Raw genomic sequence first — 23446 nt, forward strand, 5'->3', positions numbered from 1 at the left:
AGGCTTTAGCCAGAATCTGTATGCTATTTAAATGGAATAATCCTGCTCCCACACCAACAGCAGGTTCTAATAACATGTAATCCTACTGCAAGGTGAACTTCATGACTGGCCTTTGGGGTTTTTTTTCTGACAGCTTCAGCTAATTTCTAGTCTGTTCTCTCTTGAACCAAAAAAAATCCGGAGATTTCAAGGGGTTTGTCTTCTGTGCTCTTAAAAACATACTTCAAAGAAGACAACTGAGATAACCCCGTGACAGTGGTATTTGGTTATGTTTAGTGTTTTGCTGTGTTAGCAACTGTCCTGAAAAGTAGTCCTGTAGGAGAAGTGGGGATTAAGGCAGATAAACGTTGGGAATACCTCAGTATGTTTGCAGTCTCGTCTGCAGTTCCAAAGGCATTGTGTAGCAGCTATGTCCAAAGATCCTTGGCTGCACGATTTTGTATTTACGGAATGCTGCTGCATCATCCAAACCAGTTTCATTTGGAACTTGAGGTTTTCAATTAGACGAGTTTCTGTTAACTCGTTTGATACAGAAGTGAATGGCTGTAATTCTCACAAATATGTGATTGCAGCCCCGCTATTTCTGAAGAATTTCGTACTGAGGGTGTTTTCATAAGCAGCAGGAATTCAGGTTTCCTTGGTGGCCACTCGATGTCACTGTTTCTCCACAAAAGCCTTTTGTAACTACCCTTGGGTTTCCTATTTTGCTATTTGATTGTCAGGGGAGCATTCCTTCAGGCTATAATCCTACAGAAAGGGATACATCAAGTAGAAAGCTATCTCCATGTAAGGAATAACAGAAGTGGATGTTTCCTTCAAGGTCTGAGAAGTATATATAGATAGGAACCTTTAAATATTACGATGTAAGACTAGCATTTACAGAAATACTGTCATGTAAATGAATTCAGTCCCCAGGGACATCAGACAGGTTCTGACAAGGAATTATATGTAAGAATATTTGGATTTGATTGGGCACTGGCTGGTGTCTCTAGAAATACACATTTCCATCTGTGTAGCTATAACAAAGAGAGCTGCTAAAATTCATGCCTTCAGAATGGGGTTGCATGAAAAAAGACTCTGTATTTTCCAAGGTGTGAACGTACAACTTTAAAACAAACTCTTCTTTTTTAATTAACCATGTGCCTTTCGTGAGGTTTGAGTGAAGCACTGCCCTACCTGTTGGTTTGGAGAGAATTTGGTCCACCCTTGTGTGCTGATACTACAGCGTGCTTACCTTTCTCCTGTAAAGGTAAGTTTGAGCTGCTGCTCCTCAGAGTGGCTACAGATGAATACTGTAACTAAATTACAGGCACGTGTAAGTGACTTTGTTCTTCTATTTACAGCATCCAAAAAGGATATTAATCATAAGATGATTTTTTAGTATTTGGTAAAAATGGGCGCTTAGGTGAGCAGAGAATACATATTACAGGAAATATGCTTGTTCCAGCTTTTCACAGCACCATCTTCCTCATGCTTCCTTTTGAGTTCTGCTTAAGCAGGTTCTGGTCATCACTTTTCCTGCCATGAATTACTCTGTTTCATCTTATATCATCTATAATTTTATCATGAATATATTTTATAGTAGTATGAAATGGAATTTACTGATTTGACTTAAAGTTTCACTTAGTAGTTAAGAGTTTGACTTCTCTCTTCCCAGATTTAAGGTTTCGACGTGTCTCCTTGTCAGGAGAAACTTAGTGCCATCAGACGCATTTGCATCAGTAAAATAAGTACTGAGCAAGTGCAGGATTCCTTCTTGTTCCACAAAATTAAAGCCTCAAAAGGCAAGAGGATCACATGGTGCTTTCCAAACTTCAGGTTGGCAGATAGGTGAAATGAATTTGCTGCTTTTATTCTCCCTGCATGCTGCTTTGGATGGCTTCCTCCTGAGTCCCAGCAGCTTTCAGGACTTGAAGTTTTGGTGGCAAGATGCTTGTTAAGCATTCCAACCAGCTCAGCTGGCTGGTGTGCAGCAGTGTCGTCATCCCATGACAGACCTCGGAACGCTGTCACTGGCAAGTGCATGTTTGGGCAGATCTTGTCCTTTTTCACTGCCTTGCTCTGAAATGGGAGCACAAGTGTTTTACCCTAGCGTACTCTGCAGAAGCATGTGCGCATGTGTGTGCACATACCAGTGTTTCTGTGTTCCCCAGCAGCTCCATGGTTTTGTTTTGCTGTGGTGACCCCTCAGCTGGCAGTGATTCCTTTCCCAGCAATCTGCACATTCTCCTTCCTCTGTGTAAGCTATTAAAACCAGATGCGCAGAAAGAACTCTGTTATGATGAACTTTTGTGGGCTGATTTCATTTCTTGGCTGGAATAGTGGGCTGTCTCCCATGAAAGCTGGGGGAAAAGTCCAAGGGGATTTAAACTCTTAAGTCTGAGCTAAACTCCTGGGTCTGAATCTATGTCTGTTGATATCACAGTAAATTAAGTGTAACGCAGCTAAACCAAACTGAACTAAATCAATGCAAAGCTGGAATGAGAGATGGGAGAGATGAGATCTGACCTTGCATTTATCTGCCTATGTTTGTTCTTTGTAGGTTATTCTGTGGGTCCTAATACGTCATTAAACCTGGAAAGAGTAAGTAGCTCTGCATTGGTCCTGGATCAGCTTAATTTTAAAACACAGGAATCTCAGAAATAAGCTTGTGATCTCGTGCAAAACCATGAAAGAGGAAAAGGCACCCTGCCATTTAATGGGTGTATTTATAGGAAGGTCTTCTCACAGCCTGTATCTGACTCAAAGTAGAAGCCATCTGGGAATGTTTCTATGGGTAAGGACCACATTGCAGGAAGTGTCACATCATCCTGCAGTCCCGTCAGACAAGGACTGCTTTAGGCTCTCTTTCGGCTCATGGTAGGTTTGGAAGAAGAAAGCAACAGCCAGAGTTCAGCGTGTCATGATGTGACACCCCTTCTCAATGTTTTTGGACCAATGGTAATTAAAGTTTTGAGATTTCTTATGGAATCTGCCCCCACTATCAAGCTATTGATTAGAAGAGCTCTTTACTATTTTGGCAGTTAATAAGGTTCTCTAGATGACCCTTAGATCCCATTAAATGCCTTTGTAAACCATCAGTCCTCTACGGAGTACAGATGAGAACCACTCTGCGGCAACACTGTGCTGGGGAAGGCTGTTGAGACTGTGGGTGCTGAATGTCATCCTGCACTGATGCTGAGGTCTCAGTTGTGTTAGGAATGGAAGAGAAAAAACTAAGACACTTGGTGTGGGTTGATGTCCTCTGTTTCCCAGGGTCCTGTCTTGTGAGTGGTAAGTGAAGTGGTACTGGTGTATGTACATGGTCTCAGCGACAGGCAGTTATAGGAGTGACCGGTCAGTGCTCCTAGAAGTAGCTTCACCAAGATGTTCGCTCTTTTGGAGTGCTCATTTCCTTTTGCATAGGGCAATAAGCACTAAGGGCAAATGAAGAAACCAGTGGCCTAAGTGTCTGGAAACTAAGTCTGCTTTGTGCAGTTTCCTGTGCCTGTGATGGGTAGCTGACACTGTACTTTGTACGGTAACGTTCTGGCTAGTTCATTGTCTCATACCATTTGCACTACCTCGTAGCTGGGCTGTGTGAAGTTGTGCAAGGAGAACTGGCTTCCCACAGAGCAGTTGACCTCAGATGTTTCGCTGCTTACTTGCTTGTCCTGGGGCTAACTGAAGGAGCCTTGTGACACCTCACAATGAAACCATGGGCTCTAGCACTGTCAGGATCAAACCAGCTGCCTCCCTTCTGATCTGAGTGGGCTATTGTTGAAAGCCCTGAGATGCTGCCTCTATACGTGCAGGCATGGGTTAAGCATTATGAATTTGCAATAGCCAGCCAGCTTTCCCATATAAGAGCACTGCACTCATTGGCTCTCTCTTTTACTGAGAAATCTATCTAGTCATTTCCTGTGCAAGCCCTTTGCTTGGCAGAAAGCTATACAGTTGAGTAAATAACAATAATCCGTGGTTATTCCCTCTCACAGACAGCTTGGATTCTCTCATGGACCACCACCATCTAGAAGTTCAACGCTGCACTGTTAACAGGCTGCTATTATGAGTGTGGTCATCTCTGCAGAGGAGGAGGACTCTCACCCATGGATGTAAATAACTTGGGGTCTGCTTTCACACTAATTAACACTTGTTGGTATTTGGCTTGGTTTATACCGACAGATTATTTACCCTCTGAAGAATCCATTGGGACTCCTTGTCAGATCAGTTCTTGGGTGGAGCTTGCAGCAACTTGGGGTAAGTGCTGTGCTCTTCCTCTTTTGACAGCCGGGCTTTTCTGTGCTGCGCTACTCAAAATGGCTTGTCAGAGTCACGGAAAGAAACAACTCGGCTCTTGAGGAGAGAAGTGAAAGTTGAGCTGGCAAACAGAGAGTGGTCTCTGTTTTCTAGGAATGGACAAAGTGGATATATATATTATAGGGTCCTTTTTTTATAGGACCGTTTGCTCTCTCTTTTAAACCAGACGGTCTGTCTGTACAACTCTCTCCAGTGCTGTGGAGAGATGGAAACTGCAGCTGAGAAATGATTTTGTGGAAAGGAAGACAGAAAAGCACAAGCAAACTATTATGAAAGTACAAATAGCTCTGTAAAGGATCAGCAAATATGCCAGTAAGTGTTTTGGGGGAGGAAACGAGTCTGAAAGGGTGCTATAGGGTGTATGCCTGTGTGTCCAGAGGAATGTTTGTCATTAGAGCGCAGACTAAACTGAATGGCTGAATTATCATAATGGTTTGTCTTGAAATCAGCCCTTGGATTTCCTGCTGTGAGCTGCATGGAGATGTTTTGTGGCCGTTTGCTGCCTAGAACTATGTTTCTTCATATCCTAATCAAAGGCATAATGCCTATGCTTTCTTATGTATGTCAATTTACCTCTTTGACGGTACAGACTATGGAGTCTGGCTGTAGTCCCAGCAAAGGCGATTTTGCTTCAGGGAAAACCTGTTAACCATTTGGAGGGAGTACATGTGAATAAGATGGAATTATTAAATAAAGCTTTGCTTCAGGTTTGTAATCGTGGATTACCTTGCTGCCTCACAAACTGGGTGAAACTGGAGTCGTATGCTGACGACAGATAGCTTGCATTGGGTGTGGATCTGAGATGTATCCAGATGCATATGAAGAGATGTCTCAAAAGAGTAAAAAAGGAGTACAGGACATACTTAATAAAGTGGGCTGGCTGGATGCTCTGATGAATACTGATGCTCTCTGTGGAGCAGATCCAGATCCAGCTTTATTGTTGGGAAACCTGTGCTCTGTGCAGGCTCTAAGGGTCTTGAGTGTTCCCCTGGCAGCTCGTCTGTGCGTCCGCCTGTGGTGTGGGGCTCAGGTTCAAGCCCTGTGCTCAAATGGATAGGCAGCAGATCCAAACACTGGGAAGATCCCACTCCTTTTGCCCAAGGATGAAAAATAAGAATGCCTGAGGGGAACGTAATTTGCTTGTATGTTTTCCATGTAGAAACAGCGTAATGCTTACTAACAAAGAACATGAACAAACTTCCCACTCACTTGCAAAGGAGGCCTACAGTTAATCTTATCTTTTTGGCCACTTGGTGACTAGCCTCTGTTGGCTGCACTGAGACAAGAACAATGACTATAGTCTCCTGAAGATCCACTTTCTTTGCCTTTTAAGTAAGGAACCTGTGCTGCTGCCAACAGGTGAGGTCATCTCACAAAGGGGGTTCAGATGTTCTGCAGACCAGTTGCTTGTATTTCATGAACTGCTTGTGCACTTCTTTTCCAGCGGTACCCTATCTAAGGCCTTGTATTTATTCAAATGCTCCCACTGTGCACAGTTTTACTGAGTCTCTCTCTCAAGGGTCCCATAGTCAACTGTCGGAACGCTGGACCTGGAAGCGTGCTTTCCTCTCTGTGCTGCGTTAAACACATTATAGGTTTGTGAACAAATGATGTCAATTCTCCCTCTCCCTTGCAGGTTTAGTCTCCTAGCGCAGAACATCTTTGGTGATCTGAAAGACCATCTCTCTTAGAAATGGATAACTTCACAAGTGGGCAGCCAGGCCCAGGTCAGAGGAACAGGCTGATGGGATTGCTAGAAACAGATGACAGTACCCCAGAAGATAAACGTGCACCTAGTAAAAAGGAAGAAAGATCAGGACCTGGAAAGAGAGAGCAACGACCCTTGGAAACACCGTATCAGGAGGAAAGCAGTAACTTTCCTCCTAAAATCAAGGTTAATCTGAACTATCGGCCAGGACTGGGTAGCAAGTGAGTAACTGTTGGGTATTTGACAAGGGTGCAGTCCTTCCTTATCTGTACTGATCCCTGCTGCTGGGGGCCTATAGGCTTCACAAAGTCTAAACTAAAAGTGGCAGTGTAGAAGTATTACAGGCATCTGGTGGGAGGTAGTTAAAAGAAGACAGGGGACATATTAGCCCTTCTGCCCTTGGGAGATAGGGTGTATGTTGTGTATTTTGTGTAAATCTGAACTAACACTAAATAAGCCGAGTTGGGTGTAAGAGCATCTTAGCATGGAGCCCTATACTTGCCACAGAGGGATGTAAACCAGTTCACAGAGTGTTTTGCACTGTATGATGGGACTGACTCTGGTCCTGCAGCTATCTTGGGCGTCTCTGTCTATGCTCTGGGTGTATTCCAGGGTTGCACATCAGACTGGATCTGGGAAAAGCTCCAGCTGATGGAAGGAGCAGCCACTTAAGAGAATTCTGGGAAAGAACTGTCTCTATTTTTCCCTTGACTTAAAAATAAAATAGTTGTTTTTTTCTGACAAACTTTTCTGCTTCTCTCCTTTCTTACACCATCTCTCTAGACCTTACTGCACACTCTTGTCTTGTGCTCTCCAAAACTTCCTAACACTGCATTTCTTCCATAGCCAAAAGGACCCAAATCGCTTTGACAGAGGCAGGCTCTTCAGCGCCGTCTCAGGGGGCAGCCCCGAGGCACTGGACGGTTTACTTGAGTACTTAAGGAGGACCTCCAAATTTCTCACCGATTCTGAATACACAGGTAGAGTCCTGCTCAGTACTCCATAACTAGGGTTAGCAGAGGCAGTGCTTCTCAATGCAAGGGGGAAGGCAGGGGAACCTGCTCGTGGTTCTTTGCTTTCTTCAGCCCTCCGTCCATACTTCTATTTTCCTAACGCTCACCTGAGGATGGAGAATACCATTAACTATATATATCTTAAGGCTTTTGCCTCTACTCCAGACTAAAAATACTAAGAAAGGCCTTTAGAATAATTATTTGGTCCTACAGTGAGAGTTAAGTTCTGAATCAAGTAATAGAGATGTGTGTAAAGCACGTGCAGAACCCATTCAGTTCTCTTTTTCTACTAGATGCAAATACTGGGAAGACCTGCTTAATGAAAGCCCTGTTGAACTTAAAAAATGGAAAGAATGACACAATCCCACGTTTGCTGGAAATAGATCAAAATACACACAATCCCAGGCCACTTGTCAATGTGGCATGCTCTGACTGTTACTACAGAGGTAAGGGTTCTGTTCTCGTGCCGTATCAGAGCACCTTTTTCGTTACCTGGGTAAGGGGTGCAGATACAAGGAAAAATAACTGGAGCTTATGCAGCACTGCAGTTCCAGAATTCTGGTGCAGTTACACTAACAGCCCACTCATATTTCTGATTCTGGTACTGCATCTTCTTCAGCTTTGAATTACACACTTCTGTAACTTCTTTTTTGGTCTATAAAATGAATGATATAACCCGAGAATATGAGAGGATATGCTTGGGAAAGTTTAAAAAGCATGTCTAAAGGGAAAAAAGAAATAGTATATCACTATTAAAGTATGAGTTTTTGCTGTTTGGGCTATTCTTGTAATAGCAGACATGCAGCGTAGTTATGTATGTGTATGATTGTCTTTATCTTTTCATGGCTGCTTGGGATTTTAGTGCCAGGCAGGGGCAGTTGTCTGGTCTTGTGCTGAATTTATGACTGTCTTGAGGGTTGTCTTCTGACTCAGTGTTTGCAATGTTCTTTTCCAATGAATGCTGTTGAAAGTCATCAATTGGCACCCACCCCCTGCCCAGCACTGAGGCTGTAGGATTGCTGTGCAGAGCACAGTGATTGTTGAAATAGCACTTTGCTGAAGATTCCTTTGCCTGTTCCCTCTTATAGTGGCACTGACTGGTGAGTTTTGCCTGTTTCTTTAGGTCAGACAGCACTCCATATTGCCATAGAGAAAAGGAGCCTAGATTTAGTGAAGCTTCTAGTAGAGAACGGAGCTGATGTCCATGCCAGAGCCCACGGTGAATTCTTCAAGAAAAAGAAAGAAGGAGTTTACTTTTATTTTGGTGAGTCACTGTGGAACATGTCCCTTTGCTTTTTATATTGCCTTACTGTATGCAATGTCACTAATTCTCACTTGGCTTTGCCCCTCTATGCATGGGTTGGCATCTCCACTGTCCCGTATTCAAGGTCTTGAGTTGAATGGCAGGATCCTTTCACAGACTGAGGTGTCCAATGAGCATTTGGCATCATCTTTGGTTTTGTGTGTTTTAATCCCATCTGAGGAGCCTCAGACAGAAACCAGCTCTTGGTTAGTTTAACCAAATTAGGGGTCTGGGAAAGTGCTTCAGCTGCCCCCAGAAATAAGGAGTAATTTACTGCAAAACCCTTTCTGAATCTAGAGACACTGAGGAAGAACTTATTCTGTGTTCCAGTGGTAAATCTACAGACTATATATATTTTCCTGGAATTGCTTTTATTTTTCTTTAATTCTTTTTCACCTGTTTCTGCTTCCCATTCAAATACTGTCTTCATCTCTTCAGGTGAACTTCCCCTGTCCTTGGCTGCTTGTACCAACCAGCCTGAGGTTGTGGCATATCTTCTAAACAATCCCCACCAGAAAGCCAGGCTCCAGGAGCAGGACACGCAGGGCAACACAGTCCTCCATGCCCTGGTGATGATTGCAGATGACACTGAGGAGAACACCAAGTTTGTGAGCACAACGTACGTTGAGATCTTGAAGGCAGGTGTGAAGATTGACCCAATGTCGAAGCTGGAGGAGATTGTGAATTATGATGGATTAAATCCTCTGCAGCTTGCTGCCAAGACAGGCAAAGTGGAGGTAAAGACAGAGGGGAACCCTGGGGTGGCTGAGAAACAAGGAAAACTGTAGTATACTTCCTCAGCTTAGGGCTTGATGTAGGAGCATCTTGCACCCAACCTGTAGTATGATGATGACAGTGGCAGTGCCACAGGAGACAATAAAGGAGGCTTCCTCCTGGCTACTGCACTTAATGTCCTACAGAGTCTGAGCTGGCTGCTGCTGCTCTCTGTCCCAGTGAAGGCAGCTGGTCTGGACTGAAATTGGTTCTACTTCTGGAGGAGTTGATACAAGGGGTAGTTAGATGAATGCCTGCTTTTAGCTTGATAATCTGTTTTTGGGTATATCAAAGCATATGCTGCAGAAAGCCAGGTGTCATGTATTTTGAAGGTGATTTGGGTATTCTTGTGTCATTCTGCACCTTCATTGCATACATATATATGCATCTGGTTTCTCTATAGATCTTCAAACACATTATCCAAAGAGAGATCAAAGACCCAGTGTACAGGCACTTGTCACGCAAGTTCACTGAATGGACCTATGGGCCTATCCATGTGTGTCTCTATGACTTGTCCTCTATAGACAGCTTCGAGGAGAACTCTGTGCTAGAGATTCTGGCATACAGCAGTGACACACCGGTGAGTCCTTTGACTGAAAGGCAGCAAAATCTTTTATGCCTTTCTATAGTGTTGCTGTTGTATTATGCAAATCATTTCAAGTTAATGTGGTGTTTTACATGGTCGTTTTTCTGGAAAAGAAATACATGCTGCAAGTATTGGCACATTTTATTATTTATAGTCTGCCTGGTATACCTCTGGTCATCTATAATATGAGAGAAATTCTTGAGCCTTTGGTTGTCGTAAGCCTGGATGTGTCCAAATACCTTGATAAAGCCGAGCAAAAGTAACTTCTTACGGGGTGGTTGATTTCTTTCGTACTGAAAGGCTTGACTGAATAAACCCTTAGCAATTCCCTAGTTGGAGCCACTGACCTCTAAACCAGAAAAAGACAATCCTCTGGTGAATTTGCATTCCTGTTGACACATGAGTACGTTTTTGTTTATTTTTCCATAGAATCGGTACAAGATGGTGGTTTTGGAGCCACTGAACAAACTGCTTCAGCAAAAATGGGAAACATTTGCTTCCAAGAGATTCTACTTCAGTTTTGTCTCATACTTGTCATTCATGATCATCTTTACAGCCATTGCGTACTACCAACCCCTACGGGTAAAGGTAGGTCCAATCTTCTTTTATCTAGAAAGGCCTGATTGGATGAGTTTAAAAGGTGCTGGGTGGTTATCATCACTACCTCTGCCTTCTTCAGTGGGTTTTTGTTTTGTTTTTATCCTGCAGCCTTCCTTTCCAGTGGAATTCACGGCTGGAGGCTTCCTGTGGGTCTCTGGACTCATCATTATCTTGCTAGGAGGCATTTATCTAATCTTTGCTCAGGTATGGGGGTCTTGTGTTTAGTTCCATTGTAAGAAAGGAAAAAAAAGAAACTGTCGCTGACATGAAGGCAACAGATTCAGTTCTCCTGATATGAGGGTGTGCATGAGTGGATGGCAGGAGGGAATCCTGCTCCAAGACACAGTGTCAGTGCAATCTAGTAGTGACAGGGGTGGCACAAGCCAGGTTGCTGGGCAAGAGGAAGAATAAGTTCACAATAGCAAATAATTATGAGAGACTTCTGTGATTTATAGTACTAAAATTCATCCTTGGCATTTAGTGCAGTCTATTAATAAAGACATTGGGCTGAGCCATGATTCAGCCCTTGTTTATCCATACGCTTTATAAAGAAGGCCTTTCATCTTGGAAGGATGAATAGGTGAAATTTGGGATTTTGAAAATGAAAGCATGAAGAGGAGCTTGTGGAACAAACCTTGCTCCTGAGCAATAGGCTATGCTGGGCAGGAATCACTCTCTAGCATGCCCTGTTTTTTGATGAATGGCTACCATTGATTTTTCTCTGCTAGAGTCTGTACTTGCGGAGGAGACGCCAGTCCCTGAAGACTATGTGTTCTGACAGCTGCATTGAGATCTTGATGTATGTCTCTTGAGGTTTTTTGCACAGTGAAAGCATGGGTGAAATTGGTGCTCTGCTGTGTGCAGCTAAGTTGCCTTAACATTTCTAGAGAGATGGTGAGCCCTTCCCTGCTTGCTTCTACTTGCAGCATCTTGTCATAACCTTTTGTTGTAATGGACTTTGCTGGGTATGTTCTGTCCTTAGATTTGTAGTGGAACACAGTGAAGGTCAGACCCTCAATTATTCCACAAATAAGAACATACACTTCTTAGACAAAGAGCTGAAGTTCTTTATCATGCTGTCACTGTGGCTCAGAGTTGACTGAAAGGAAAATAACTCCTCAGTTTTCTGAGGAGAAATGTGTGTAGATGCATGTGTGTGCATGTATGTGTGCATGTGTTCATAAGCGTTATATTTTTTTCCACTTAATATCAGTTATGTGAGTTACATTAAGCAGTTCAGAGTTTCCATACTGCGAGATTAACCAGTTCATAACAAAACTGCAGCAGCTTGTGGGTTGGGTTATAACAGGATTTGCTTATATAAACTATGTGTCTGATTAACTGCCACTTTATATGTTCCATGTAGCCTTGTAAAATGTGTTTGCTTTTCCTTTCAAAACAGAACAGATCTGCAAACGGGCCTTTTTGTTGAAGTAAGTCACTGTGTCACTCATTCTATTTCTCTCCAGCTTCATCCAGGCCTTCTCATTGCTGCTCTCAGCAGTCCTTTATGGTGCAAGTTCAGAAAACTATGTGGCAGTGATGGTGTTCTCCCTGCTTCTGGGGTGGGTGAACATGCTGTATTACACTCGGGGCTTTCAGCGCACTGGCATCTACAGTGTCATGATCCAGAAGGTCAGTACTCAGTAAAAAGCTTTGTATGAAAAGCTTTTGGGTGTGAGCAACTAATAGAAGTCCTGCAATCACTTTTTCTCTCAGGACCATGAAAATCATAAATAGGATTAATATACTGACTGTGGAAGTAAAGATATTGCACAAGGAGATTAGATCAATGTCTTCAAGGAAGTACATTTTCAGCAAACTGTTAATTTGCTATCTTTGAATTTAGGAAGTGGCAGCAGCTGACATTTCCCTGTTTGCCATAAGACAACTCAAAACTAGCAGTCAAAACTAGTGCAAGTTGCTTGGAATGGGCTGGGCTGAGAAATGTTTCCAGGTCCATAGAGGAGAATGGGACTAGAAAGACAAGACAAAGCAGAGGTGAAATGCGGTACCAGGGAAGAATTCTGATCACCACTTGTGTGAAACACCATGGGGATGGAAAAAGATGTGTGTGTTAAAACAATTCAGAAGCAGCCATACTGGGGAACTGACATATTTCTTATGTTTGTGTGAATAGGTTCTTAGAAACAACAAATAAGTTCATGTAGTACAGTCAGATTAAGCTACCAATGATGTTACTTACTTGAGGAAGTAATACATATTAGTAGTTTCTTAAACATATTGTTACTGGGGGTTGGTTTATGATGTGTGAGAGCAGGAGATCATCCATGGGATTTCATGTGAGATAAAGAATGGTGCTTCCTCCTGATTTGTGTTTCAGACTATTCTGAGAGATCTGCTGCGTTTCCTCTTAGTTTATATGATCTTCCTCTTTGGCTTTGCTGCAGGTAAGGACTTGCTCAGTGTTATGTAGTCTGGGCTGCAATAAATACACTTTTATAAAGAGGTTTCTAATCCTGTTTTTCTCCTAGCTCTGGTTACACTGATGGGGGATGCTCCTTCGGTGTCTCAGAACAAATCTCTTGCTCATTTGGAGAGCACTGGGAACCATGCTATGTACGGTGGGCTGCTTAGTGTCTCCCTGGAGCTCTTCAAGATCACCATTGGGATGGGAGACCTGGATTTTCAGGAACATGCCAGATTCAGATACTTTGTCATGCTCCTGCTGCTTCTTTTTGTGATCATCACTTACGTTCTTCTGCTCAACATGCTGATTGCTCTCATGAGTGAGACTGTCACAGATATTTCTAGTTACAGTAAAAGCGTCTGGAAGCTGCAGGTGAGGCATGGTGCTGCTTAGCAGTTATGTCATGGCCTAGACTCCTACTTGAGTCTCATAACATCAGAGGTGACTGTGCCTGTCTTTGTCCTAAGCCTCAGCTGTGAACTAAATCCTGTCATTTTCAGATGTATTTAAAACTCTTGCTTTTTTGGTTGGCTACCAGCCAGGCCAGATCCACATGCATAAAAAACTTGAGAGAGTGACTGGCACTATTAATCTAAGGACACTTTGGGGTTGGGTTCCAAAGTGATTTTCTGAGTCAAACTAATTGCTGATTGGGAAAGATTAAATCGAAAAGTGGGGTTGGGCTCTGTATGATCTGTTTTCTCTCTGACATGACCTCTTCTTTCAGAGGGCTATTGCTATTCTAGAGATAGAGAAGGCCTGGCTGTGGCGCCAAGGTGGGAAAAGGAGATCTGGCTGCTTCATGTCAGTGGGCCTCAATAAGAAAGATGAAAGGTGGTGCTTCAGGTAAGACAGATGACCATTAGAGCCTTGTAACAGGTTCTCATGATTCATAAGCCATGAATAACCCTGAACCACCACAGGGAATTTCAGCAGTGATTCAACAGAGTGCCTCAACCACATGTTCCTGGGTACACACAATTTGGTTGGTGGAAGTTTGAGAGCCAGTTGAACCACCAACCTATGCTGTCACCCAAAGATGTCTTGTTTAACCCACACCCGTGCAAACATTTCTGGTGGCAGAGTGTTGCAATGATGCTTTCTTTATTGCTGTGAGTATAGCTGTAGAGCAGGGTGTGGTGAGAGGGATGCAGGCTGGTTGCCCCTTCACTCAGGAACATGCAATTGGAGTGCAACAGGAGAGGGCAGCACTCTTCCTCACATAGAGGGGCTAGGAGAGCAGATGAACTTTCTCCACCCAGTGAAAAGAACTGCAGGAAGCACTTGAGTAACTTCAGTGTGTTACAGAGCATGTATAGAAAGTGGAACCTTGGAGCATCCTTTGTATTAAGCATGTTCCATGTGAGGAACTGGAGTATTTTAAACCAAACAACATAAACCAGCACACAGTGTGCACGGGGAGAACATACTGACCTCGTGGACTTAGACTACAGAAGACTTTTACTCAAAGAAAAGCTCTGTAGGGCATTGTTGTTACAGCTAAACCATTAGGATTGTGTTGCCAGGATGAGCTGGGTTCGAATGCTGTGGGACAATGAGATCTGGGTTGAAATGCTGTGTTCCATGTATCAGTTTCTGTTGTATTTTGTCTCTCCAGAGTAGAGGAAATTAAATGGACTGATTGGGCAAAGGATGTGGGAGTTCTTAAGGAAGACCCTGGCAACACCAATGATTCAGAAATAAACCCAGAAGGTAAAATAAATAATGAAGAAAGATCTTCCGTATCTTTTTAGCTTCCTGTGCTGAGCATGGCATGGCATGTTATTAAGTCTTTGGTAACACAAACTTCAGGCTTGCTCATGAAATTGCTTCCACACAGCATCCCTCAGTAGCAGCAGCATCATCACTTGTGAGCTGAGAAAATAAAGAATTAGAGTAGGCATGCACCTAGTCAGAGTTTGGGAACAAATAATGAGGATGAAGGAGATGCCATTCCTCCTTACCTCTGATAGAAATGGGCACGAAATGCTGCTGAGAAAAGCGAGGGTTGTTCTTGCCTTTCACTCAGTAGCCTAAATAGATGATGCTTTCTCTAAGGTAAAATTTAGGCCCATTCCTAGTGCAAATGTTAAAAACTATAGGGCTTTTAGAGCACAGATCAGGGCATTACTACTGGCAACTTTGGCTAATTCTGCCAAAGATAATTAAGTTTCTGTCCTTTGTTAAGCCTGGGAAGCAGCTCTGTGTGGGAAATGATGAGCTGTTACTCTCTAGAAACTTTCTTCAGCCTGGCAGAGAGCTTGGTCAGAAGCTCCACTGGATTGAAATACAGCCTCCTATTCTTCCAGCATAGGTTCTGCCTAGATGCCAGCTTTCTAGGACTGGGGATGTTGCAACACTTAAAATATTATCTCATGTATGTTGGGATTTCCCTAAACCTGCACCCTTCTAAAAACTGGATCCCTTTGTCAGCCTCCTGCTGACAAAGGGCTGCTGTTTTTATGTCTCCTGCTATAGAGACAAGATCATGGAAACGGACGCCACAGAAACAGCTGAGACCAGGTGGTTCAGAGGAGCAGTCACTATTGCAGCCCCAGATGTCAGCAACTGAGATGATGCCTCTAGAGGGACAAACCAGGAATCCTTAGGAGGTTTTCTGGATTGCAAACTTGCTTCCACCCTCAAAGGAGCAGTTCTTCCTCTGGCACCTGGAAAAATTAAAGACATTGTCAGTATTAAAGTGCATTTAATTGAAGACTGTGGTTCAGCCTGTGGCTTTAAGTATTTTCATGCACTTTAATCATTAATTTCCTCTGAAGATAGTATTTTTACTCAACGTTCTTTGCCTGGCACTTTCTTATTACTATGTCTAATGGTGCAAGAGCAAGATCACAGGGCAGTGGGAGTGGTCTGTGGGAGGCAGCCCTTTCTGAGCTGTATAGACATAATGCTGCTTGCCACAGAGAAGCAGAGGATGAAGTGACTGATCTAAGAACGGGTCAACTGTTATTCTTTTGTCACAAGAGACTGCCCTGAAGTGCTTTGGAATAAAGACTGTTGTAGAGTCATAAAAAGTTGCTAAGGATGGGATTAGCTTCTGTGCAGAACACTGTCGATATGAGACATGAGTGGACAAATACTCTTCAGTCATCAAAAAGCTCTACTGAGTCTTTGTGTCAGTGCCTGCAGTGCTCAGTGTGTAGCCCATATCAGAGCTCCCATTTTACAGTATTATAATGAAGTTGTTTGCACGATGTGCACACTTGCTTAAGAGCACAATAGTGATGTGGATTTCCTGAGCCTGTAACTTCACATGGGGAATTTCTGAAATATCTGTCTTACACAGGTTGCTTTGTGTCTGTAGAAAACAGCAGCAGAATCCTGCACATGGCTTCTGAGAGACAGATAGCCCACAATGCTTCATGTGGTTAACGTTTTCTGTCAGTCTTAGTGAGCATCCTGTCTTGCTGTAAATGATTACAAGGACTTCATTGCTTTTTGTAATGTGCACACTGCCTCAGGCAGGATGAGCAGTGTAATTTGGACTCTGTGAAAGAGGTAAAAATGAGCAGTCTCACTTTCAGCCTTTATTTAAAAATAATAACATGAGTATTTCTGTAAAGTGTCAATATAGCAAGTGTACTTCATTGAAAATGTTCATCTTTGAGCATACTTTCAGAGCTTCAGCCTCTCTCAGAAAGGAAGAGATGTGACTATAAGGCCTTATAAAATTCCTAACGCCATGTCACCCAGAACCGTGCTGAACACACTGCCACACGAGTTAGTGACTTTTTTCAGGACTTTATGTCAGTTTACACAGCCACATCTGTAAATGTCACAGCTGATGTTGCATTGGATGCACCTTTCATACAGGCAATGGCTCATGATAACCCTGGAAAAGCTGCAGGCTACAAATGTTGGCAAAACCTTTCCTTCAGTAAGATAAACTACACAACTGTAGATCTCCTGTCCTTCATTTCTACTCTGAGCAAGTGAAGCTAGGAGGTTTGTCTTTTGGAGGCATTCATCTTAATCCCGTTGCTTACTACTTGCATGTGACTGGCAGCAAAAGCGTTGCTTTAAAAACTTACTTCCTGTCACTTCAAATGGATACTTTCCCTGTGCTGGGCAATTCCCTTTGCAGCTTCACTGCATTGGGTCTCTGAACTGTAACTAACTTTTCTCACTCCAGCTTCTGCTGTCTTGCTTTGTGAAGCCTTCAGCAGCTTTTTCCATCTATGGCTTTGTCCTAAATGTTCCCAAGATTTGGCAAGGTGCTCATATTGCACAAAAGGATCATCTGGCATATAGTGATCTATTGCTGTGCTTGATGCTGTGCTGTGCAAGGGACACTTTGAGATTCTCAACGAATGCAGAATCAGATCTGCCATCCCTGCCTGGAGTCTTAATAAAGAGAAGTCTTGCTTACTGGCAGTGGTTTTGATAGCTATGAGCTGTGACAGCTTGCTTTCAAGATAACCTGCCTCTTCAGCCATTCCTTGAGACTGCTTCTCCAAATCCTTTTCTTAAGGGATTTAAAATGTTAGTTTATCTTTAGCTCTGCATCAAAAATGTTCTTAAACATCTGGTGTCTGCTCTGAAACAGGGCCCTAGCACTCCTTGTGCTTCACAGTCACACCACTGACCACCAGTCTCATCCCTCTCAAGCTCATGATGATGGACACCAGATAGGCACATGCAGCAAACAGGTAGATCAGGTTGGTCAGAAGATTTAGCAGTGCCCAGGCTGCCGTACAGTTCTTGATGTGCTGTGGAAAAAAAAGGAGATTTCTGAGGAGTTATAACCTCTCTGCAGTGAGAAGTGAGTTAGCCTTATTGAGATTAATATCAATAACCTCCCAGCTTTCTTTAATGCACAAGGCTCCTTTTTGGTTTCACCTTCTGAGCCACTTCCCATTTTGGTCACGTTAAAAACAGGAAGGCTGTCTGGGGTTTATTTTGAGGGATATCTGCAGTTCCTTGCAAGAGGAAGGACTTACAAGCTGACTCATAGCTTTGAAGGCCCAACAGAATTTTGGGATGCATTCTTAATAGGTCATAATGTTTTGCAAGAAAACAGTCATTTACACAAGAAATTATCAATAGGTGAACTGTTCCCTCCCTTCTATCTCTTGTGACAGGTAAACCCACCTGCATGTGAACCCATCCCTTTGCAAATGGGGAGGCTTTGCAGGGCTGTCTTCTGAGAAAACAGAAACCTTTCATAAACATCAGTGAAGGAATAGCTGCAGTTTCTCTTCTCTGACTGCTTAGGATGTGTGAGCCATGGAGACCCTGAAGTCCCAGCCATGCTATGAAGAAGTCACCAGCAGTTCTCATGACTTTTCATGCAGGGCTATGGATGCTCAAACCCTCTCCTAATTAATTTGGTCAAAGTTGCTTGGCTCCTGCCAGGGTTGGGAGATGAATCCAGATCTTGTTGCTTCCAAATTCCTCCTCCTCTACTTGAGCACACTTTGTGTGGTCATTGCTCTCTATGGCCTCACTACTAAGCTCCAAATACTTCCCAATGCAGTGATCTGTCTCACTGCTTCACATCTGGTTTGTATGGTTCCCAATTCCCTATAAAGCCATTTTCCTCAGGGCTATAGGTGGAAGCAAGACTTTCTTGTTCCTCAAATGCTTTGTACATTTTGTTTTATGGTTGTTTTTTCCCCCTGCTTTTTTCAATGCTCTGAAGCTGAAGCCAGTATGGGGAGCTATATCTGTGCCTCAGTTGAATCCTGTCTTTTCATCTCTTCATGACCCCACTTGCAAATGAGCATACTTTCCGTTGCCTCTGTAGCTAGCAAAAGAAGTCTTTGAAATGTGACAAGCGAAAAGGCTCAGACAAAGAGCAGATGCTTTATGTAAGTCTGCATAAGCTGCAAAGAGCTATTTCTGAAGCGATGCAGCTGGCACATTTCTCAGCTGGAGTGTTCCTGTGGCTAGCTATCAGCTTTTTTCTTCTTTGCTCTGTTTAAGAACTTTAATTTGTTAAATGACTAAAAAGAAAATAAAATGGGGGAAAAAAGAAAAAAAAAGGCATTTCAAAAGAAAACTGTTCCACTTCACAACCTCACATCTGCTTCAGCAGCGTGAATAAAAGTGGGGCCAGACAGGACTTGGTAAAGCTTCAGGAAAGCAAGTGCACGTGCTTCACAGCTGGCACCTAACTGTTACCAAAATCTGAGTGCAAAGAGCACTTGCTTTCAGTTCAGATCCATGAGATGTGGAGTGCTACAGCATTTATGGACTGTGAGAGTGGTGGTCAAATGTTAAACACAGGGAGTCCTTGGAGGAAGAGAGATGGAGGTAGCTAGAAAGTGTCTGTATGATTTGTTGCACTCTTTTCTGAGAATGTTTGGGAAATTTACAGTTTCTGGGCAAAGAGATCTGTCTCTGAAATGGCTTTCTCCTTCCCCGCCCCTAAAGGATTTGCCATGCAGTTAGTTGATTCTTCTGATTCCTCAGCATTTGCTACTTCAGCTCGTTTAGCACGTGTAATAACAACACACTGCATCTGAGTAATACACAGAGCTCTGATAGTAGAAACTATGTGGGAGTAATTCTGTGTGAGTCTGGTCGAGCCGAGGGTGAGCAGTACAGAGAACCAAGGGCTCAGCAGAAAACAAAGAGTTGTTGGTAGAGGGGAGAAGAGACGTGCAGAATCCCTTGAAGTACCCTGGGCATCCTGCCATAAAATGTCAAAGCCATAAAATGACACCAACAATGTACAAAATAAAAGGGAAACACCAAGTGCTCTGCGTGTGTGTGTGCATGGGGGGATCTCTTGCATTAAAAAATTTCTATGAAGGGCATTTGAGAGCTGACATCTCTCTTAAATCCCTGCTGTGAGTTCACGTGAGACAATTTGCACATTGCGGTGTGATGCAGCACATCTGTGTAGCAGGCACCAAAGGACAAGGTGGCCAGTACAAACATAGACCCTCACAGCCTTTCCTGGCAGATGCTATGTATTCTAGAAGTATTGCTGGACAGAAATGGAGCCACTGCTAAAAATGGCCTTTCAGGAACATAAGTTTACCTTTCAGCAGGTCTTTGCATCTAAAGTTTTATTACAGTGTCACTGGTGTACGCCTTGAAACCTCAGTTAGGAAATCCACAATAGAGTCACTTTTTCTCAGCGAGACATGCAGATCTGGAGAAGCATCAGAGGAAGAGAGCAGCCTTTGCCTGGTATCTCCACTCCTTCCTTCACCTTAAAGCTGGGAACGATGAGGTTGCTCCTATATCTACTCTTCCTAATGAGTGAGTTTTATCTCTGTATTTATTTTATATATTAGGAAATGAAAGTCTTAGTCTGGAAATAATTTCTGGAGACTCAGATTGGTCCCTTAAAGTGAGCCAATGAAATTATTCTTATGTAGAAAGTTCAGGATGTTTGAACTTGTGTGGAAGGTCCTTAGTTTGCAATGTGGTTTTCTACAATTCATACTTTTGAGTGGAGAGGGTTTTATGTGTCATCTTTAGTGGGAGAAAAGTGGCTGGTAGGTTAGAATAGGAGGTAGGTGACATTTCTTAATATTCTTTCCTTTCTATTATAATTTTAGATACATCCTGGATTAAGCAGGTTTTGGGTTGTTGATCTCCTTAACAAGATCTCTAGAACATGTAGGGTTTTCTGAAAGAAAATGTAGAGACTTTTGCTTGGGAATAAGTTTATGTAAAGTAAAGCATAGGTATGAATTAGAGGGAACATTTCCTGAGTCAGAGCCTGTATCCACATCACTGTGTCCCATAGCCTTGTGGGGACCCTTCTGCTGTGGATTAGTCTTTAGTTACTTACCCCAGAAAGGCCAACACCCTTACACCGCTACTCCATTACCTCAAGCAATGGACAACTGCACTGGGGATGCTGCTGGCCACTCTTCCAGCTGCTCCACAAAGAAATACTGGTTTGATTCTATGATAAAGTTTCTGTTTGCCTGTTGCCCTTTTCAAAAGACTCAATACCTACTCTATACCTACTCCACCTGTATGGAAAGAATATTATCCTTTAAATATTAATTCTGTGCCCTGACCGCCTCACAGACTTCATGACAAGCTTGAGTCTTCTAGTTTGGGGAAAAAATTGTTATTAATTTTATTCTTTTAATGAGATGCCCATCACAGTTCTCTGTAGCTTGCTTTGCTGTGATTTTAGACTTAACATCAAGATTTATGCTCTACTGTTTTCATTATTTGGGCTTGTCTTCTCCATGTTGTATGATGATGTATTATTTCTGCTAATGTCCTTGTTCTCCTGTTTGTTATTAGGGGAAGTAACTCCTAGCTTTGTAAATACATGAATCTTTAATGGATATACCTGCAGAAGTTACTGGTGCTTTTTCAAATCTGGATGTTTCTTCATTTGGTTTTTGCAAAATTAAGTTGGGATCATTGCTGGAGGTTTTTGTCCGTGTGAGCTTCTGCAGATCTTTAATATTGCTCTTCTCTAGCAACCTAGTTTGTTTTGGGTTTTTTTTGCATTTGTGGGTTTTACCAATGAAAACAGCAGAGCAGAAAGAGGTAGTTGGTGGGTCTCGGTTATGTTCTCAGAATGACTCTAGTAGACCTGTGCTGAGCATCTAAACTCCATAGATAATTTGTCTGTATAGCTGGCTAATTGGCAGCATGCCTTTCTTTTTTTTTCTTAGCTTAAGTCCAGTGCACTTAATTTCAATGAGTAAAGTGCTAAAACCCTCTTGGTCATCTGTGTTGGAAACCCCAGTGAGCAGGGAGTTGGAGTGAAAAGCTCAGGTAACTCAGCTTCGCAGGATGGCAGCAGCAGAGCTGATGCAGAGTTGAGCAGCCTCTGGTTTCCAGGCCAAACACCACACAATTGCAATACAGGGATATTCCCAACAGTAAGGTCAGCTCCCTGGCCATCGGTTCTTTTTGTTGCCTGCTTGAGAATTGCCCCTTATATCAAAGACAGTTGAACCTTTCAGGTTGCTTGTTAGTTGTATCCAGAATTCTGGTTTTGTTTTAAAGGAGGTTTGCTGGAAGCCTGTGTAAATGTGTGGTATTGTTGGGATGATTCTCTTCCAGTGGAAACACACGCTGGAGAATCTCTGGGTTAATTTAAGCTTTCTGACTGGTGAAGTGGGATTTGCAAAACAAGGTGGGAGTCCAGGATGGTCTGTCTGTGCTCTGAAAGGGGTGCCTGAAGTATAGGACATGTCAGGAAGCAGAAGCAAAGACTATCAGTTCAGAGTATTTGCATGTTTAATGTCATTGCTCCAATTGTGGTACTTCTTCTTTCACCTGTGCTTTCAGAGCCAGGCTGGGAAATGACATGGAGTTGATTCTGAGTGAAATTAGAATCAGGAAAGACTCTAGATGGACACAAGGACAGAATTTGACCTCTTGTTAGTACATCAGGGATTAAACTCAGAATGCGGTACTGCATGTTTAAATGCAGGCTCAACCTGCAGCTTCTGCAGTCAGAGTCCGGGCATCCAGAGCAAGGATTTTAGGTTGCAGTCATCTGTAAAATTCAGGCTGTGTACTTTAGTTCTGGCTTCAAACAGGAACAGAGCATGATTGGAGTCGCTTGGGCTTGTTCCTGAGATTAATGTGAAGTTCTCAAAGTTGTCATGTGATTGACAAGAGGTTTGGTGATACAGCATGGATCAGTGCTTGAATTTACAGAACTCACCATAGTAGCTTGCTTTCCCTGCATCCTATTGTGTGACATTTTCAGTCTGTCACCCAGATTCAGGTATATTTCTCTCCCCAGCCTGTGCGTTTACTGGTGTTGACACACTTAGAGAAATCAAGGGCAGAGGTGTGAGCAGCAGTGAACAACTGCACAAGCCCTGGGGTTTTGTTTCCTTGCAGGAGGAAACCCCAGGTTTGTGAGCTTCAGCTAGTCCGAATGTTCTGTGATGTCCAAGATGGACTTCCATCACAGAACAACAGGACTGGCATTATCTTATTTTTCAGTAGGCTGGGACAGAAAATGCTTCGTTAATCTAAATCAATGAGATTTCCATAGCTTGGCATCTCCCTCTGCCAACTGCCTCTGCTGCCCTGGTGGGCAGGGTTCAGGGAGAGCAGGCTCAGGAGCCTGTTAATTGTGTCTCTGCAGATCACAGTATGCGCTCATTCATTTCTTTGTTTTCAGTGGTCAAGTCCTTGAGGAGCTTTAATGTTGACACTGGCAAGACATGGATCACACCACACACAGCCTCTTTGTTGTGGCCCTCTGTTCTTCAGCACTGGGATGGAAACACGGCCATGTAAGGAACAGAATAAAGAAAAACACACCCACATTTCCCATGTCTTTATGAATGAGTGTGGCCTCAGGTCACGTAGCTTCTCACTTTCTACAGCTGTTAGCACAGGTTGCTCTGCCTGGGACCCAGAATTGTTTCTTAGTTCTCAGGGGCTGATGAGTGGTGTTAAGAGCTTCACTGGTGTGAAGTGTACACTTATCCCCTCACCCACACCTAAGTTGTGGCTCTGTTCAGAAAGGATGTCTGTTTATTTAACCAAGTGGCAGAAACATGCAGCTGGGTTTTTGCAAGACTTCCTGGCATGTTGCGTCGTTGCTGGGACTGCAGCAACCAGAGCACCCACCAGCAATCAAGAGTTATGTTGTGAGATTGGTCGGAAGGCCATAAAGCCTTGGAAACTGCTGTATTTTAAACTATTTGGTCTGTAGAGGAAGCGAAATGCATGACTAGGTCAGTGAGCAGAAGCCAACCACAAGTGGTTCCTGTAGAGATAACCTATATTATGCTGAGCAGATTGCTCAGGCTGT

At 43.2% G+C, this 23446-nt stretch overlaps 2 protein-coding genes across 10 annotated transcripts in view; both read left to right on the plus strand.

Moving 5' to 3' along the window:
* The first annotated feature begins 1091 nt into the window (after nucleotides 1-1091).
* Nucleotides 1092-16317, plus strand: TRPV2 (transient receptor potential cation channel subfamily V member 2). Of its 9 annotated transcripts, none has more exons than XM_057415547.1 (18): nucleotides 1092-1249; nucleotides 3978-4239; nucleotides 4889-5006; nucleotides 5936-6228; nucleotides 6854-6987; nucleotides 7314-7466; nucleotides 8144-8284; nucleotides 8762-9060; nucleotides 9501-9677; nucleotides 10113-10271; nucleotides 10392-10487; nucleotides 11012-11082; nucleotides 11753-11918; nucleotides 12628-12694; nucleotides 12779-13086; nucleotides 13442-13560; nucleotides 14333-14427; nucleotides 15193-16317. In XM_057415547.1, the coding sequence occupies exons 4-18, from the start codon at nucleotides 5993-5995 to the stop codon at nucleotides 15321-15323; spliced, it is 2352 nt and encodes a 783-aa protein (XP_057271530.1). In that variant the 5' UTR covers nucleotides 1092-1249; nucleotides 3978-4239; nucleotides 4889-5006; nucleotides 5936-5992; the 3' UTR covers nucleotides 15324-16317. The 9 variants fall into 9 exon arrangements, with proteins under 9 accessions (XP_057271530.1, XP_057271537.1, XP_057271569.1 ...); XM_057415554.1 differs by lacking the exon at nucleotides 1092-1249 and adding an exon at nucleotides 1688-1818 and having other exon boundaries at nucleotides 3982-4239; XM_057415539.1 differs by lacking the exon at nucleotides 1092-1249 and adding an exon at nucleotides 5459-5658 and having other exon boundaries at nucleotides 3381-4239; nucleotides 4493-5006.
* Nucleotides 15793-23446, plus strand: part of LOC130602037 (integrin alpha-E-like) — a 33288-nt gene continuing 25634 nt past the window's right edge. Inside the window, 4 exon segments of the mRNA XM_057414552.1 lie at nucleotides 15793-15850; nucleotides 16344-16463; nucleotides 16466-16612; nucleotides 22808-22922. Of these exon segments, the coding sequence (XP_057270535.1) occupies nucleotides 15793-15850; nucleotides 16344-16463; nucleotides 16466-16612; nucleotides 22808-22922 (440 nt within the window).

This window comes from Pezoporus wallicus, unplaced genomic scaffold (assembly GCF_028554395.1).
Source record: "Pezoporus wallicus isolate ANWC-B61680 ecotype Strahan unplaced genomic scaffold, APGP_CSIRO_Pwel_v1 contig_8517, whole genome shotgun sequence".
In the NCBI taxonomy this organism is placed as follows: domain Eukaryota; kingdom Metazoa; phylum Chordata; class Aves; order Psittaciformes; family Psittacidae; genus Pezoporus; species Pezoporus wallicus.